Source organism: Ochotona princeps, chromosome 7 (assembly GCF_030435755.1).
Source record: "Ochotona princeps isolate mOchPri1 chromosome 7, mOchPri1.hap1, whole genome shotgun sequence".
Lineage (NCBI taxonomy): Eukaryota > Metazoa > Chordata > Mammalia > Lagomorpha > Ochotonidae > Ochotona > Ochotona princeps.
Genome location: NC_080838.1, coordinates 31,281,909 through 31,296,969, shown reverse-complemented (window position 1 = coordinate 31,296,969; position 15,061 = coordinate 31,281,909). Strand labels below are relative to the sequence as shown.

The 15,061-nt window shown below is 44.1% G+C and overlaps 1 protein-coding gene across 1 annotated transcript in view; it reads right to left on the bottom strand.

Moving 5' to 3' along the window:
* The window catches only part of ANXA5 (annexin A5), a 32,618-nt gene extending 17,972 nt beyond the window's left edge, over positions 1-14,646 (bottom strand). The window contains exons 1-3 of the mRNA XM_058666902.1: positions 14,587-14,646; positions 14,380-14,421; positions 89-173 (exon numbers count right to left, since the gene is read on the bottom strand). Of these exons, the coding sequence (XP_058522885.1) occupies positions 89-173; positions 14,380-14,388 (94 nt within the window). The 5' untranslated portion in view covers positions 14,389-14,421; positions 14,587-14,646. The remainder of the gene's footprint in view (positions 1-88; positions 174-14,379; positions 14,422-14,586) is intronic.
* Positions 14,647-15,061: the final 415 nt, after the last annotated feature.

The window sequence follows — 15,061 nt, the reverse complement described above, 5'->3', positions numbered from 1 at the left end:
AAGATTCCTCCTACCCTAATCAAAGACTTTGTGTTCAGAAAAAATCAAATTATCACATTTCTTTAGAACAAAAAGCAGGCTGAATTACCCAGGCCTTTCATGGCCTTCCGGAGAGTCTCTGCATCAGCCCGCGCATCGAATCCAGGGAAGGCTGTCACGGTTCCTCGGAGAGCCTGCAGGGGAAACGGAGCGGCATGACTCACGGCACTGCCAGCGGGACACAACACACAGCATAGAAACAGCAAGTCCACTGTGGTGGGCCACATTCTGCTTTTAAACACACATGTCACTTGATAACACTCCTAACCCCAGTGGAAAGGAGAAATGAACCCTCTACCATGTGGGCCAGCGCATGGTGGCGCTGCCACATCCCACTTGATAGCACCATTAGTGGGAAGGCTGGCTTCCCCTTCCCTCAGGCGTCGCTCCTGCGATCATGTCCCAGCAACACCTCTCACTTGACACAGGCGCTTCCTTGCAGGTCTGCCTCCTGACTCCAGCCTAGCAGGAAGGAGCGTCTGCAAAGCTGATGCTGCACCCCTAAGCACGCAACATCTAAGCAACACCCTCACTGTGCAGATGACCACCTGCGTCCTCGGCTTCTGGATGAGGCCAATTCATGAAGTTCATGAAAAAAATGGAAATAAACAGTGAGTGTATCTTGATGCAAAACAATTTCTGAAATCCAAGCATGTAAAGGGTCTTGAAAAAGGTCATAAAATATACCATAAAAAATCATGGAGTCCAAAAATGTTCTGTACAAAAATAAACTTATCTTTCAATCACAGTTAACTCAGCAAAGTCTGAAAAGAGGTTTGATAGTTTATGTGCCATAGGAATCTAAATCTTTTAAGTTAGGACTTCATAAACGTAAACTGCAAGATTTTTTAAGGTCTCCTGTCACACAGAATTCATTATGTATGTAGTCAAAACAGTTTTTTAACACTAAGCCATCATTTTTTTCTTATAAAAGAAGGCTCCCAGCATTTTCTTTTATTAATAAGTTCTTTTTTAATTCTTTCAAAACTCCTGTTAAGATACCATCTAAAATTGAGCCAACAGCTTAAAGGATAGATGGGTTTAAAATGTGCCTCTGGTCCTACAGTCAAGTGTTTTCTTATGCACCCATATAAACACAATCGCCTCTAAGGGGAAAAGTCACTTTTGGACATTGGCCTTCAATAACATCATGTATCAACAACCTCATAACATCAGTCAGGTTCTAAGAGAGAGAGCCATGGGGAAGTATCTCCCCAGGACACAGCACAAAAGGTCAGCTCAGTGAGCATCTTTCCGCAAGGGCTTCCTCACACTCATGACTCCAGGAAAAAGTGACAGACCCTCTTCGGCCAAACTTGGGACAGGCTCCTGGGAACCCTCTTATCAAGCAGCTCTCATCCTGGACCTGCTCTGACTGCCTGGCCCAGTGATAGCAAGAATCCTGCTAGGTCAGTGAAGAGAACATACCACATACACTTCACAGGGTGTCACACTCTAATACCGATTGAATGTTTGGCCACAATTCATATATTGAAACTCTGCCCCACAATATGACAGTATTAGGAAGTAAGGCCTCTGAGCAATCATCGGGGTAAGATGAGGTCAAGAGAGCAAGGCCCATGACATAGTTAGTGTCCTTGTAAGACTATTCAGGGGGTTGATTCTTGCTGTTGTCCATCACCAATTGAAGACACCACAAGAAGGTAGCACTCCCAAGGAGGAGGCCCTCACCAGAACACAACTGGGCTGATGTCCTCTCTGTTGCTTCTAGTCTGCAATACTGTAAACAATAAATTTATGTTTTTATATACATCACCCTTTCTGTTCTGTGACAGCAGCCCAAGTGGCATACAGCCCCCACATGACATGTAAGCACTGCCCTTAACCCCCATCCCAGACATGTGATCACCAGGCTTGCCTTCAGCAGGAATTCTGTTAACTCAGATTAGCAAGCATCACCTGCTCTTGATACTTCCCCTTGGTAATGTCCCCTCACATTGCTCATCAGTGATGAATCCCCAGATATCCCGGCTGTATTCACAGTCCATTCACAGTCCAGTCTTATCTCTCTCTCCAGTTTGATAACCAGGACTTACAATATAATCACAAATAGGCTATTAAGTGTCAGAATCATTTTTTTTTTCTTTAACAGTATCCTCTCTTCTTGCTCAAGGAGTAGAGATACTCTTCTTTCCCCCTCAACAGGCACCTGACAAAGTTAAACCTAACCTAACAAAGTTCCTCATGACCTCAACTAACACAGGTTATGTATTACAGTCATGAGCCAAATGGACGCAATCCAAAAGCAGAAGCAATGTTGCCCACATTGCCCCTGCCAAGGCTATTGACTGGTAGAAACTTTCATTCCCTCCGTCCCTCAGCTAAACAAAGAACCATGATCAACTAGGGAAAAAAATGTGGGGGGAAGAGTATAAGGGAAATGTAGAGAGAGTCTTCTCTACTTATTTCATGGAGAAATCATGAAATCAAACTGGAGCAGTTCATTCTACCAAGTGGGAAATCCATCCACAGCCCGGCAAGCCTCTACTTTCGCCCTTCTAAAGAAGCGTGAAGTCCTTTCTATGAGTTCTAGACCTTGAGTCATATGAAACTGAATGGCTGAATACTGATAATTTCTTATGGTTTAAGATGATTAAAACGACCTAGGATTAGGAGAGAAACTGATAATTTACTTTAGAAGAAGGTACTTTAGACTCAGCATGGGTTAGGAATGTTATTTCTCTCATCCAACTTTCTCTTTAGTGGGAACACTTCAAATCTATTAAAAAGACAACACTGGAAATGCCCACTGAAAAAGTGATAAATACCACAAGTTCACTAAATATGATCACTTAGGAATGGCTGTTCTTATAGTTCACCTATGTATTCATTCACTCAAGAACTTCTTAATTTTTGTGTGTTTGTGTGCATTTTATTTGGAATAGGGAAGAGAGACATAGACTTTCTGTATTCCATTTGCTGATTCACTCCTCAGGGTCAGGCCAGACTGCAGCCAGGAGCCTGGAACCCCAGCCAGGTCTCCCATATGGGTGACAAGGACCCAAGTACTTATCAAGTATCTGCTCCTTCCCAGGATGTACATTCACAGCAAGCTAGATCAGAAGTGAGGGAGCCAGGGCCTGAAGGGAGCACTCCAATGTGGAATGCAGGTATCCCAAGTGGCAACTTCATCACTGTGCCAAATGCCTGTCTTAACTATTTTAGAATGCCTTTCAACATGCCAAGCATCGTACTCAGCCTTGAAAAAAAAATATCTTGATGCCTAAGTCAAAGAGGAAATGGCCAGGATGTTCATAATCAAGTGCAGTCAGTATGCACTCAGGTTGAATCAGGGTCAGGTGAACACACAAAAAGGGTGTTGATTTGAGAAAGGTGGGTCAGAAGCAATTGGAAAAACTTCCAAAAATCTTGAAAGTTGCCAGCAATTTTTTCAGGTGGTTCAGGAAAGCAGAGTCATGGAGTAGAGTATTGTTTTAGCATTCATAGAAGAACAAAACATGGGAGGAAAAAAAAAAAGATCTGGTAATTTGGATAAAGGGTTAAGTAGTTCAACAAATGGGAAAATGCAGTCAGGTTAGAAAGACAATTCAACAAGGGGAATCATGGTAAAGTGAGAGAAGGAGTACACAAGCCATGTTATGAAGTACAGACATCATCCGGCAGGCAATAGGAGACGCCTGGGAGGATATTCAGGGATGGAAGAGTTGGGGACAATAGAGCAACCCTGCACTATACATGTCCCTGGCTGCAATGGACGAAAGAGGAAACAAGGGGCCTGCACTGTGGCATTGTCGATTAAGCCACCATCTGCAGTGCTGGCATCTCATTTGCTTCACTTCTGATCCAGCCCCCTGCTAATGTGCCTGAAAAAGCAGCAGAAGATGGCCTAAGAACTTCAGCCCCTACTCCCCAAAAGGGAGGCCTGGATGAAGTTTCTGGCTCCTGGCTTCAACCGGCCTTCAACCTGGCCCAGCCCTAGCCTAGCTACTGCAGCCATGTGGCAACTCACCCAATAGATGGGGGATTGCTCTGTCTCTCCCTCTAACTCTGCCTTCCAACTAAAGTAAGTATTTGTTAGAAAAGTGGAGGCAATTAAGGCTACTTAAAAATTACACTATGGAGAGAAAGAAAATCCAAAGAAAGGCAGGGCAATCAAAATGGAAGGGCAAAACATGGAACTACCGCTGAGGATGATTCCACTGCCAGATGGCGAAGGGGTGGCAGCTTGCACTTCCTCTCCATCGGTACATGGGAAGAGAAGGCAGCCTGTGAGTTGCAAGCGCACATTGGTGGAATCTGGCGTCACAGTAAGAGGTTACCACTCATTGTTAAAATGTTAAAGCAGAAAAGAAGGGAAAGGCCAGGAACTACAACCAGAAGGTGGCCAATGTCTACTTAGTGGCAGTGAGCCTGATGCTGTGCTCAGAGCTTCCCATGGGTCATCTCAGTGAAACCCATTGTACAGATGAAGAAAATCTCTGGCTTAGAAAGGTTTAGTAAAGCATCTACATGACCATTAAGCAAACTAGCAGCCGAGCTGGGGCCAGGACTCAAGCCACCCAGGACTATAGCAAATGGACTGTTAGTTATTTAAAACAATGATAGAGTTCTAGTTCATAGGATATTACAATATTATTACACGCAGTTAATTCCCGCAACCTGGTTCTTTACCATGAGTCGAAAACACCAGACGTAAGGAGATATCTTAGAAGGTTTATTCCAACGGGGCAGGAACAGGGTAGAGGTGGTGCAGATCAGGAAAGAAGAAGAAGGGGGGAAGAAAGCACCTGGGGCCTTTTTATGCAGGTAGGCCCGCAAGGTATGGGGGGCGGGGATTGGGAGGGCTTGAGGGCAGGTCCCCAGGGGATTGGTGCCTGCAGGTGAATGCCTAGGGATGATTGGTGAGTGGGCGGAGTTGGGGAAGGGGCTGGAAGATTGGGGGGTGGGATTCAGGTGGAATGCCAGGTTACATCTGATTGGTGGATGGCTAGGCCGGCCGAATTTCGTGAGCTGTGAGGAAGAAGGAATGGCGCCTGGTCCAGGGAGGGATATTGGAATAACTCCTTACATGGACTGGTAACCATGATACTTCACTTCTTCCCAAGGACAAGAGGAAGATCCAAAGAAGGTGGTGCACAGTGGGGTTCAGGGAAGAGGCGGGATGTTTCGAGAGGAAAGGAAAAGGAAGCAACATCTAACATGACAGAGAAGTCCAGTAAGTGATAAGAATAAAAGGATCTCCTGGACACAGATGGAGCAGGTCTCTGGCAGCAGTAATAGCCTGGCTGTGGGATCTTTGAGAGTGACCCAAAAAGCGGGTCATCTCCATGGTACCCCACTTTACAAACAACTATTTGTAAAAATACACTTTTCAAAATCCACTTTAAAGGAGACCTTGACCTAGTTTTTTAGGCTACAAAGAAACTGCTGGTACTGCAAAAGGTTAACAGCGGGGGGGAAGGTTAAAAATACAAAAGACAGGAAGGATCTGCAGGAAAGCAAAGTGAATTTTCTGACCCTAAGAGACCAAAGGAAGCTAATAAAAGCTAACAGAAGAGGCAAGTCCTGAAAAATTTAAACTCTTAGCTAGGAGGAAGAAATCACTGCTAGTTATACTTTTGGAGAGCTTTGTAGAAATTGTGAAACACTTTTGCTACATTCCCAGTCGTCAGAGTCAGATGCCAAAGCTCCGCAAGCCATGGGGCAGTATCAAGGGACCAAATGAGACACACAGATGTGAGTCATAGGGCAGAACGCTTGCATGGGCGTCCTGCCCAAACCCCTTCTCCACCCACACACTCTGTCTGCCCACAGGACTTGAAGTGACTCATTACAGAGGGCTTCCCCTGTTTCCTGAGTCCCCACATTTACTAGGCTAACCACACCCCAAGACACACTCTGTCCCTTCACTCACCCTCACTCTGTCCTCAATTCATCAGTACTTTCCCAGGAGGATTATCATATATTCTTAGACAACACTTGGCCAAGTCATCTAACTCACTCTTTCAACTCACAGCCTCAAAAATATCCATTCTTTAATTCCATTGGCTTTTTTCTCCCTCTATTAAAAAGTTCTTTATAACCAGTTATGCCAAAGCAAAATGAGTAAAATCAACCAAAGCATTGCCGTTCTAGACAGAATTTAAAGACACAAGACAATAATACATGAACCATGGTGGGAGGGTATGGGGGGGGGGGGAGAACCCAAGTGTCTATGTAACTGTGTCACATAATACAATGTAATTAATGAAGTTAAATAATAAATAATTAAAAAAATAATACATGAATAACAAGTTCAGGTTTGAATGACAAAATATTCACACACCTGAAATACTTTACACAAAGTTTTCCCTGGAGGCCCAGGCGAGGACTGCACCCTTTTTTAAGTCTGTCTTTCAGTTCTATGTGATCAGTTTTTTTATCACAATCTATCTGACATCCCACATGATGCTAAGCAGGAGCCAGAAACCATGGCGCAAACCGCTACAGGTGAGCAAGTGCCACGCAGCTGGGCGGTGTTTTGCAAAGACACAGCAGCTCAGCTTCCCAAAGGCTTCAGAAAAGGGCCCCAGTGAATGATAGGCAGAGCCGGAGACCACAGGGCAAAATCTGCCTCCTTCACTGGACAGAGCAGCTCAGTTCTCACCTGATGCACACACCTGATACTATTTCCTGTGATAACAGGCCCCACTAAAAAAGTTAAGGGCCCATGTATGAACTGCTTACGACACCAGCAACCGATATTGGAGCACAGTTACAATCCCAGCTGCTCAACTTCTGATCCAGCTCCCTGAGAAGGAGCCTAGAAAGGCAACGGAAGATGGCCCATATGTCCAGGCTCCTGCCTCCCAGGATGGACTTTCAGGCACCAGATTCCCAGCCTGGTCTACAACTGTTGTTGTAACCATTTAGGGAATGAACCAGCACTTAGATCATCTCTTTGTCCCTCTGCCTTTCAAAGAAGTCTTTTTAAAAAGAAAAAAAAATATTCACTATAGCAAAGAGATTAAGTCAAGAAGGAGGATAGATTATATTTGTAGCTCAAAATTAAATTAAATATTGGGGAAAAAATAGAACCACCCTGGAAGATTGAGCGGTACCAGCACATCAGAGCAGAAGATCTCTATGACCATCCCTACCCTTGCTACAACCCCATCAGAAAAGATGAACGTTACAGTTTAAAACCTTAAACTCAAATGGGCCTCTTGCTTATTTAAGTACTTTTTGTGCTGCTTCTTGTTTAGTTTTGCTCCCTTCCACAATGTCTAAATGCAGCATTCCCAGGGCCCGTGCCATGGCTGAACAGGCTAATCCTCCAACCCATGGCACCTGTTCCAGCTGCTCCACTTCCAGTTCAGCTCCCTGCTTATGTCTTGGGAAACCATCAGACAATGGTCAAAGTCTCTGGGCCCCTGTACCCATATGGGAGATCAGGAAGACGTTCCAGACTCCTGACTTCAGGTGAGCTCAGCCCAAGCCACTGCAGCCATTTGGAAAGTGAACCTGAAGGTGAAAGATCTTTCTGTCTCTTCTTCTCTCTGTAAATGTCCCTTTCAAAAATAAAAATAAATAAATAAATACAGCAATCCCCCTCTTCCCCTAGAGGAATACGTTACAAGGCCCCCACTGGATACCAGAAATCACAGTGCTGAATCCCATACTACGCTTTGCCCTATTTGTACATGCCATAGCAAAGTTTAATCTACAAATTAGGCACAGTAAGATTAACACTAATAATGAAACAGGACAATTGTAACAATATACTGTAATAAGTTACATGAATGTTTTTTCTCTCTTTCTCAAAATATCTGTATTCCTCACTATACCATCATAATATTTTTTGGAACATTGTTGATGTAATGGTAATCAAAACCAAAGAAAGAAAAAACCTTGGATAAGGCGGCAGGGAGACAACAGCAACCCACTAACAGTAAAATATTTTATTTGCACACTAGTAGAAAGCAAGTAGTTGAGAATCAATAAAAATTGATAAGCATGATTTAAATATTTGCTGTGTCTTGAATGCTGTGTGTTTAATGTGTTGCTTCTTTAAATCTCCCTGCCAGTGTAAAAATGTCTTCTTCCCCAGGGAAACACCAACAAAACAGAAAGCTAAATCTGGGTGCCCTTAGAAGCTGCCCAAAAGCAGGAATGAGAGGGTGACACTGGGTGAGTTAAAGTGATCCACCAAGTAGGGGTGGCCATCCATGAATTCCCACTGAAGTCAAAAGAAAGGGGGCACCTTGCTAAATGTTCATTCATGCATCCTGAAAAGCTGTATCAGGCACCAATTCATTCACACCAGTGCACCACAGAACAATCAAGTAACAGCTTCCTCAAGGCAGAGAATAGTGTACAGAGTCACCACTGCATTTCCTTTTGCACTGGAAACAAGGAACATAAACCTTAGGAACCTGACTGACCCAAAGCCAGTGCAAGAAAAGTGAGTTTCAGATCCTCTGTAGTTGCAGGAAGAGACAAAAGGACGCAGAAGCAAATGGACATACAGATGAAAAGAGGACTCCGAGATCATACACTACCCAGCTGGCTACTACACAGTGCTAGTGCCACTGAAATGTTTCATAGGGAATGCAAACTCAGCACCTCCTATCTGACTCTTCCCTGCCTCTAATCCGCATCCTCCAGGAAAACAGTCAAGCAAGCCAGTCATCTCAACCATTGTCTGACCTTTCGCCAGCACCACCACCCCACTTGTGCATTCACTTTGCTCTCTTGCTTGCTCTCACTCTCCCTCTATATATGCTCGCTCGCTCTCTCTCTCCCTCTGTATATTCTCTCTCTCTCTGAAATCTCTCCTATCTATAAGCTCACAGTCACTATCTACTTTGAGCCCTTAGATTCACATTGGGATTACTGCAACACAATACTAATTGCCCTTTCAATGTCCAGCTTCCCTCTCCTCATCTCCACAAACCTCCATGCTGCCACTCCTCTGATGCCTCCAGAAAGGCAACTACCTCCTTGACCACAGGCTAATCTTTAGTCAAGCACAAATGTGAGCATGCCACACATAAACCCCTTGCAACCCTTTGGTAGCTCTCCATTATCTAGAAAATGATTCATCTTCTTCAGCTCTGCTCCTGTCTACCCAGCCAGCATCCCTTTCCAAGTCATGGCTCCATGATCTCCCTTACCCAGCTTCACTCCAGCACTGCTGTGCTACCTTCAGGCTTGGACCTCACACCGACACCCCTCAGAGTTGACATTTATTGCACCCTCTCAGTAAAATGCCTTCTCTCCTTTTTCCCCCACAACTCATCCCAGCCATCTAACCTCAATTTGATCTTCTACGAAACAGAAATAGTAACACTTACCTCCAAGACTGTATTGTGTGCACTAAATAATGCATACAAAGGACCGAGCAATACATCTATTACATCAGTGAAGACTAGTTTCATTTATTATTTCCTAGATAATGATACCCGACATAGAGCAGGAAGGCAAAATCTTCATCATTCCAGGGGATCTCAACAAGTTCACAGAAAACATGTAAAAAGTTGAGGGATGGGTATTTGGTCTAGTGATTTAAACACTCATGTTTTACACCACGGTGCCTGGGTTCTGGCTCCTGATTCTAGCTTCCTGGTAAAGCAGACCCTGAGAAGTAGCAGGGATGGCCCAGCTAACTGGAATCTAGCCACCACAGGAGACTTGAATTGCATGAATTGTGTTCCCAGCCCCAAGCTCCCTTAGCTCAATCCCAGTGTCCCAGGTGTCTGCAGAGTCAAGCAGTGGATGGGATGACTTTTTCTCTCTATCTTTATCTCTCTCTCTCTCTCAAATAGATAAAAGTTTATTTAAAAATTAGATTATCTTTGGCAAAATGATTTTCAAATCCATGCTATTATGACAGATCTTCAAAAATTTCATGGAAATGCACATTATGAAAAAAGTGACAGATCTCAAAATCTTCCACACCAAAACAAGCATCCTTTGATTACACTTTGCCTTCAAGTGCTGGGATTCAATATGGGTGCTGGTTTGAGTGCTAACTGCTCCATTTCCCATCAAGCTCCCTGTTTGTAGCCTGGGAAAGCAGTAGAGGATGGCCCAAAGCGTTGGGGACTCTGCACCTGCCTGGGACACCCAGAAGAAACCCCTGGCTCCTGATTTGAATCAGCTTAGCTCGGGCCAGAGTAGCCACTTGGGAAATAAGCCAGCAGACAAAAGATCTTTCTCTGTCTCTCCTTCTCTATATATATCTGCCTTTCCAGTTAAAAAAAAAATGTAAAGTAATGAAGTCAACTGGGATTGCATTCCTTCCTATTCATAAACTGCTTCTACGTTTACATGCTCTAAAAAGACTAATTCAAAAGGCTGAGGTCTTAAAGCAAAATTTTACGTACACTCATTAAAAAAAATAAATCAATGGAGGCCTCTGTAAAATACCTGAACATTATGATGCTTATATGAACAAAATTTACTTCAGAAATGGATCTCTACCTTGCTAAACTTCTAAGTTATTAGAAGAAAACCACAGACTGCCTGTCCCTAACTAGCTTCATTCACCTGTACAGCCTCAGGGCAACAGATACCAGACAGGGCAGCTGGTGTTTGATGAATGCCAAGGAATTACTCAATGGCTACCAAAGCAACCAATCAGTCCTGGGTCTGCTTTTTACTCTCAGCATCCAACATGAACAGGAGTCAAAATGATTAGGTATCGAAAAAGACTGGACCAGAGCAGCACAGGCTATGGGCAAACAGATAGTCCTGATTTAATATCCCAATTGTGAAACATTCAGATTTGACCAAGACTTAAAAGTGAAAAAGACGCAACCAATATCCAGTCAGCCCCTCTACAATGAGCCTCATCTCACATTTACTCATGCTTCCATTCTGCTTACGCTGCACAGGGCCTCTGTAATTTAGTGAAGCACAATAATTTCAAACTCACCAAAAAATTTCTAAGCATATTATAGACAGTTTAAACACATATTATGGAGATACCTCTGATACTTATGAGACTTTAAAAGTGAATAATTAGATAACCCAGTGTTCCTTCATCCCACGTCTAATGCCCTGACTATATTAACTTTTCATAAACAACCTGATAAATAAAATAATATAAATAAAATTCAGTTCAGATTATCAAAAATTTAATTTTTCAAAATCTATCTTAAAAAGAAATAGCATAAATTCTTAAATGAGATTAAGATGTATTAAAAAGGATCATTTATCTATGAAATTCAACCAAGCAAATCAAACACTACACATCTGCATGCTTCTAAATACTTAAATAAATACATAATGAAATTTGACTCAGGCCAAGTAGGATGAAACAGACACATAAGCCAGCTAAGACATAAAACAATTTCTCGAGAAATCCAATTCAAAATACGGTAAGCATGATTGAGGAAATGACCCAAAAACCTAAAGAAAAATTCATATTCATATGTAGTCAGAAAAATACAAGAGGATTCAAAACATTTTACTAGAAAGTTAGACAGATAACTCAGGCAACTTTTAACAACTGTCCGGCAATTCTTAACTACATAATGTAACCTAGCTATACCAAATGTAACATGGTAAAAAATGTTACTGATCCAATAACCAAAATCTTTACTCATTTTTGCAAAACTAATGCTATCATAACAGGGATGGTATTATTTTAAACTATGTAAAGCCATCAGAATGAACACTGCAAATAAAAAGAGAATACTGTCATTTTCATGGTTTCCAAGGATAAGTGATTACAAAACAGGAACAAAATGCAACACTCTCTCTTAAACATTGCTTGTAATTTTCATGATAACTAAAAACTGTGGTTCTGATACAAAAACAGTCCTGGTGTTATAGGGTGATAGACATCAAATACCTAATCTTATAACTCAAGCCACTAATCTCCCAGGTTTTGTATCTCTACAGGCCTTTACGCTATCATCATTCTTTAAAATTATGAAAGTTAGGGCCGGCGGCGTGGCCTAGTGGCTAAGGTCCTCGCCTTGAATGCGCCGGGATCCCATATGGCTGCTGGTTCTAATCCCGGCAGCTCCACTTCCTCTCTATCTCTCCTCCTCTTAGTATATCTGACTTTGTAATAAAAATAAAATAAATCTTAAAAAAGAAAAAAAAAGAGTGGCTCTTTGCCACATATAAAAAAAAAATTATGAAAGTTAACACCCATAACTGAAAAACATGTTCAATTTTTTTGCCATCCTGGGTAATATCTCCACATAATTAAAAGGAATTGACTGAAAAACTTCAGCTATCACTGGGAAACCTGCAAAGAAATCCAAGAAACAACCAAATGAGCAAGGACAAAGGGAACATTCGTTGATGCTTGCTAAATCATCATGTACATCAGCACCTCCAGATAAGATATTCCTCTAGGAAGGAAAGTTAATTCCACACAAAGTATTTTTTCCATGGGAAGAACCTAAACCAAACTTTCCACCTGAAGTAATATGAGAGCTGGTTTATGCTAACAGGCAAGCGTTAACAGAGGAAGAAAGAATGGGCCCACTGTATAAATTTAATGAAGATTGCCAATTTGCCTCAATCTTCCCATTTTTTTCTTGGAAAAGACCATGAAGCCTTATTCTATTTTCAAAAACCAGCCTAATGAAAAAAATGAAGTACAAGTGAGAAACAGCATTGTTCGGGCAGTTAAAACATTTGTTTAAAAAAACTTTGGGGGTGCTGGGTACAGATACTGTAACCCAGAAAATAAAGGCCCAACTTGAAAACCCAAATCCCACATGAATGTTTCTGGGTCCACTCCCAGCTTCTTGATATTTCTAATCCAATTTCTGCTAATCCACCTGGGAGGCAGCAGAGGATGATCTGCTTATCTGGATTCTTGCCAACTGCTTGGGAGATCCAACTGGAGTTCCTAGCTTCTGGATTCTACCTAGCAGAGTCCTGGCTTTTGTAGCCATTTGTGGGGGGACAGAACACAGGAATTCTCTCTCACTTCCACACTCCTGCTCTCTCCTTCACCCTCCCATAACTTTTTTAAATAAGCAAAATAATTTTTTTTAATTACAGATAAATAGAGAAACAGAAAAAGATCTTTCAACCACTGTTCACTACCCAAGTCAGGGCTGTACCAAGCAGAAACTAGAAGCCTGGAATTTCATGAGGATCTCCCAAATGAGTGCCAGGGGCCCAAGCACTAGGACAACCATCTGCTGCCTTCCAGGTGCATTAGCAAGATCAGAAGTGGAGCAGGCTAGGACTCAAGTTTCCCATAGGTGCTCATATGGTATATGGGTAACAAAAATGGCAGATCAGCATGCTGCACCACAATGCTGTGGCTAGTAAAAAGAAAGAGAACGAAAAGAAGGGAGGGAAAGAGGGGAGGAAGGGAAGGAAGGGAGGGAGGAAGGAGAGACAGAGAGAAAGAAACAAAGAAAGAAAGAGAAAGAAAGAAAGAAAGAAAGAAAGAAAGAAAGAAAGAAAGAAAGAAAGAAAGAAAGAAAGAAAGAGAAAGAAAGAAAGGAAGGAAGGAAGGAAGGAAGGAAGGAAGGAAGGAAGGAAGGAAGAAAGAAAGAAAATGAAATGTTATCTGCATCTGGCCTTTGACAACTTAGGGCAATATGTGAAGTTAGGTTTGGAATGGTGTTCTAGGAGCTGATGGTCACAAAGATTGTCTCACATGGTAAACTTTTAAAGACTACTACTTTTCTTTTCTACACCTTGAGTAAACATTAATGACAGGGCTGGGGGATCTGTATTCCTATCATCTGACCAACTTCTGAGAGATAATCTCAAGGCAAATTCAGAACTTGTTCCACGAGTTCACAACTTAAAAAAACAGCCCTTCCAACATTCTGGCATTAAAAAAAATCACTGCCAAACACCAACAGTTGCTTTAAGTAAATATTGGGCTGAACACATGGAAAAAGAGCTCCACTGAAGCTCAACTGGAATAAATCTAGTGTCCACCCACAGATTAAAATACAGAAAACTTTGTGCGGGGAAGGGGGAGAGGGTGTGGATAAAGGAGCCAAGCAGGGGAGGGTGGGTGCACATCCGTCTCACGTGACTGCGATGAGCTGTCCCAGCTCTGACTCTAATTTTAGCGACTCTCCAGATTTTGGGGAAGCTCCCCTTTTACACATTCTCTTGCGGACTCAGAGCGCGCGGAAAAGCGGCCACGTCACGCTTCTCCGCGAGGGGGCAGGTTCCAGGGAACGCTGGGCAGGAAGCAGAAAGGACAGGGGAAAGTGGCAGGCAGTAGGGGTGAAGTTAGGAAGGGGTAAGGGGTGGTCCAGGGACAGAGTTTCTTCTCTCCGGAACTTTTCTGGCTTCCAAGACAAGCGCTAGGACTGTCTCGTTTCAGCTGACGGAGTTGGTAAATCCCAGAGCGGCTCCTGGGCCCCACTGCCTTACCTGTGCCATGGCGACTGCTCAAGAAAGAAGAAACAGGCGGGACTGCAAGAGAAGAGAGACCTCCAACTTAGCGAGCCATCCCCAAGCCCCCGGCCCTCCCCAGAGCGCACAGCTGTACAGGACTCAAGAACCCGCCGTCTCCGCAACTCCAGGGGGTTAGCTGCGCCACGCCTCTCCCCGCTGCACCCCGATGTGGCGCCCACTCACGCAGACCCAGGGCCTCCAACCTCCGAGAGAGTTGCTGAGCGCTATCCGGTGGCGCAAGGGCAGGGTAGGGATCCCGCGGCAGAGAAGGATCTGGACAGCCGCTCCCAGCCCACTCCAAGCAACGGAAACGCCAGCGGCCCCGCCCCGGCTCTGCCCCACCCCGCCAGCCGGCCCGCCCCTGCCTGCCGGGGACCCAGCCCCTGCGCCCGGCCCGCCCCGCTGGGGCCTCTGCGCGCTTGCGTCGGGCGCGGCTTGTCCCCGGTCCATTCTCGCGGATCCGTGGGATGCCCGGCGGGGTCCAGGGTCTGGGTGGGGCCCGACTGCGGCTCCACTGCACCTAAGACCTGGCGCCGATCCGCTGAGGCCCTGAAAGCGCCCTGGGAAAGGGCGTGGGGAGCTATCCAGGTCTTAGGGGTTTCAGATCTTTGGGGCCGCAGCAGCTGTGCCCTCCCTGGAGTGCCCCGGCAGAGCCGGG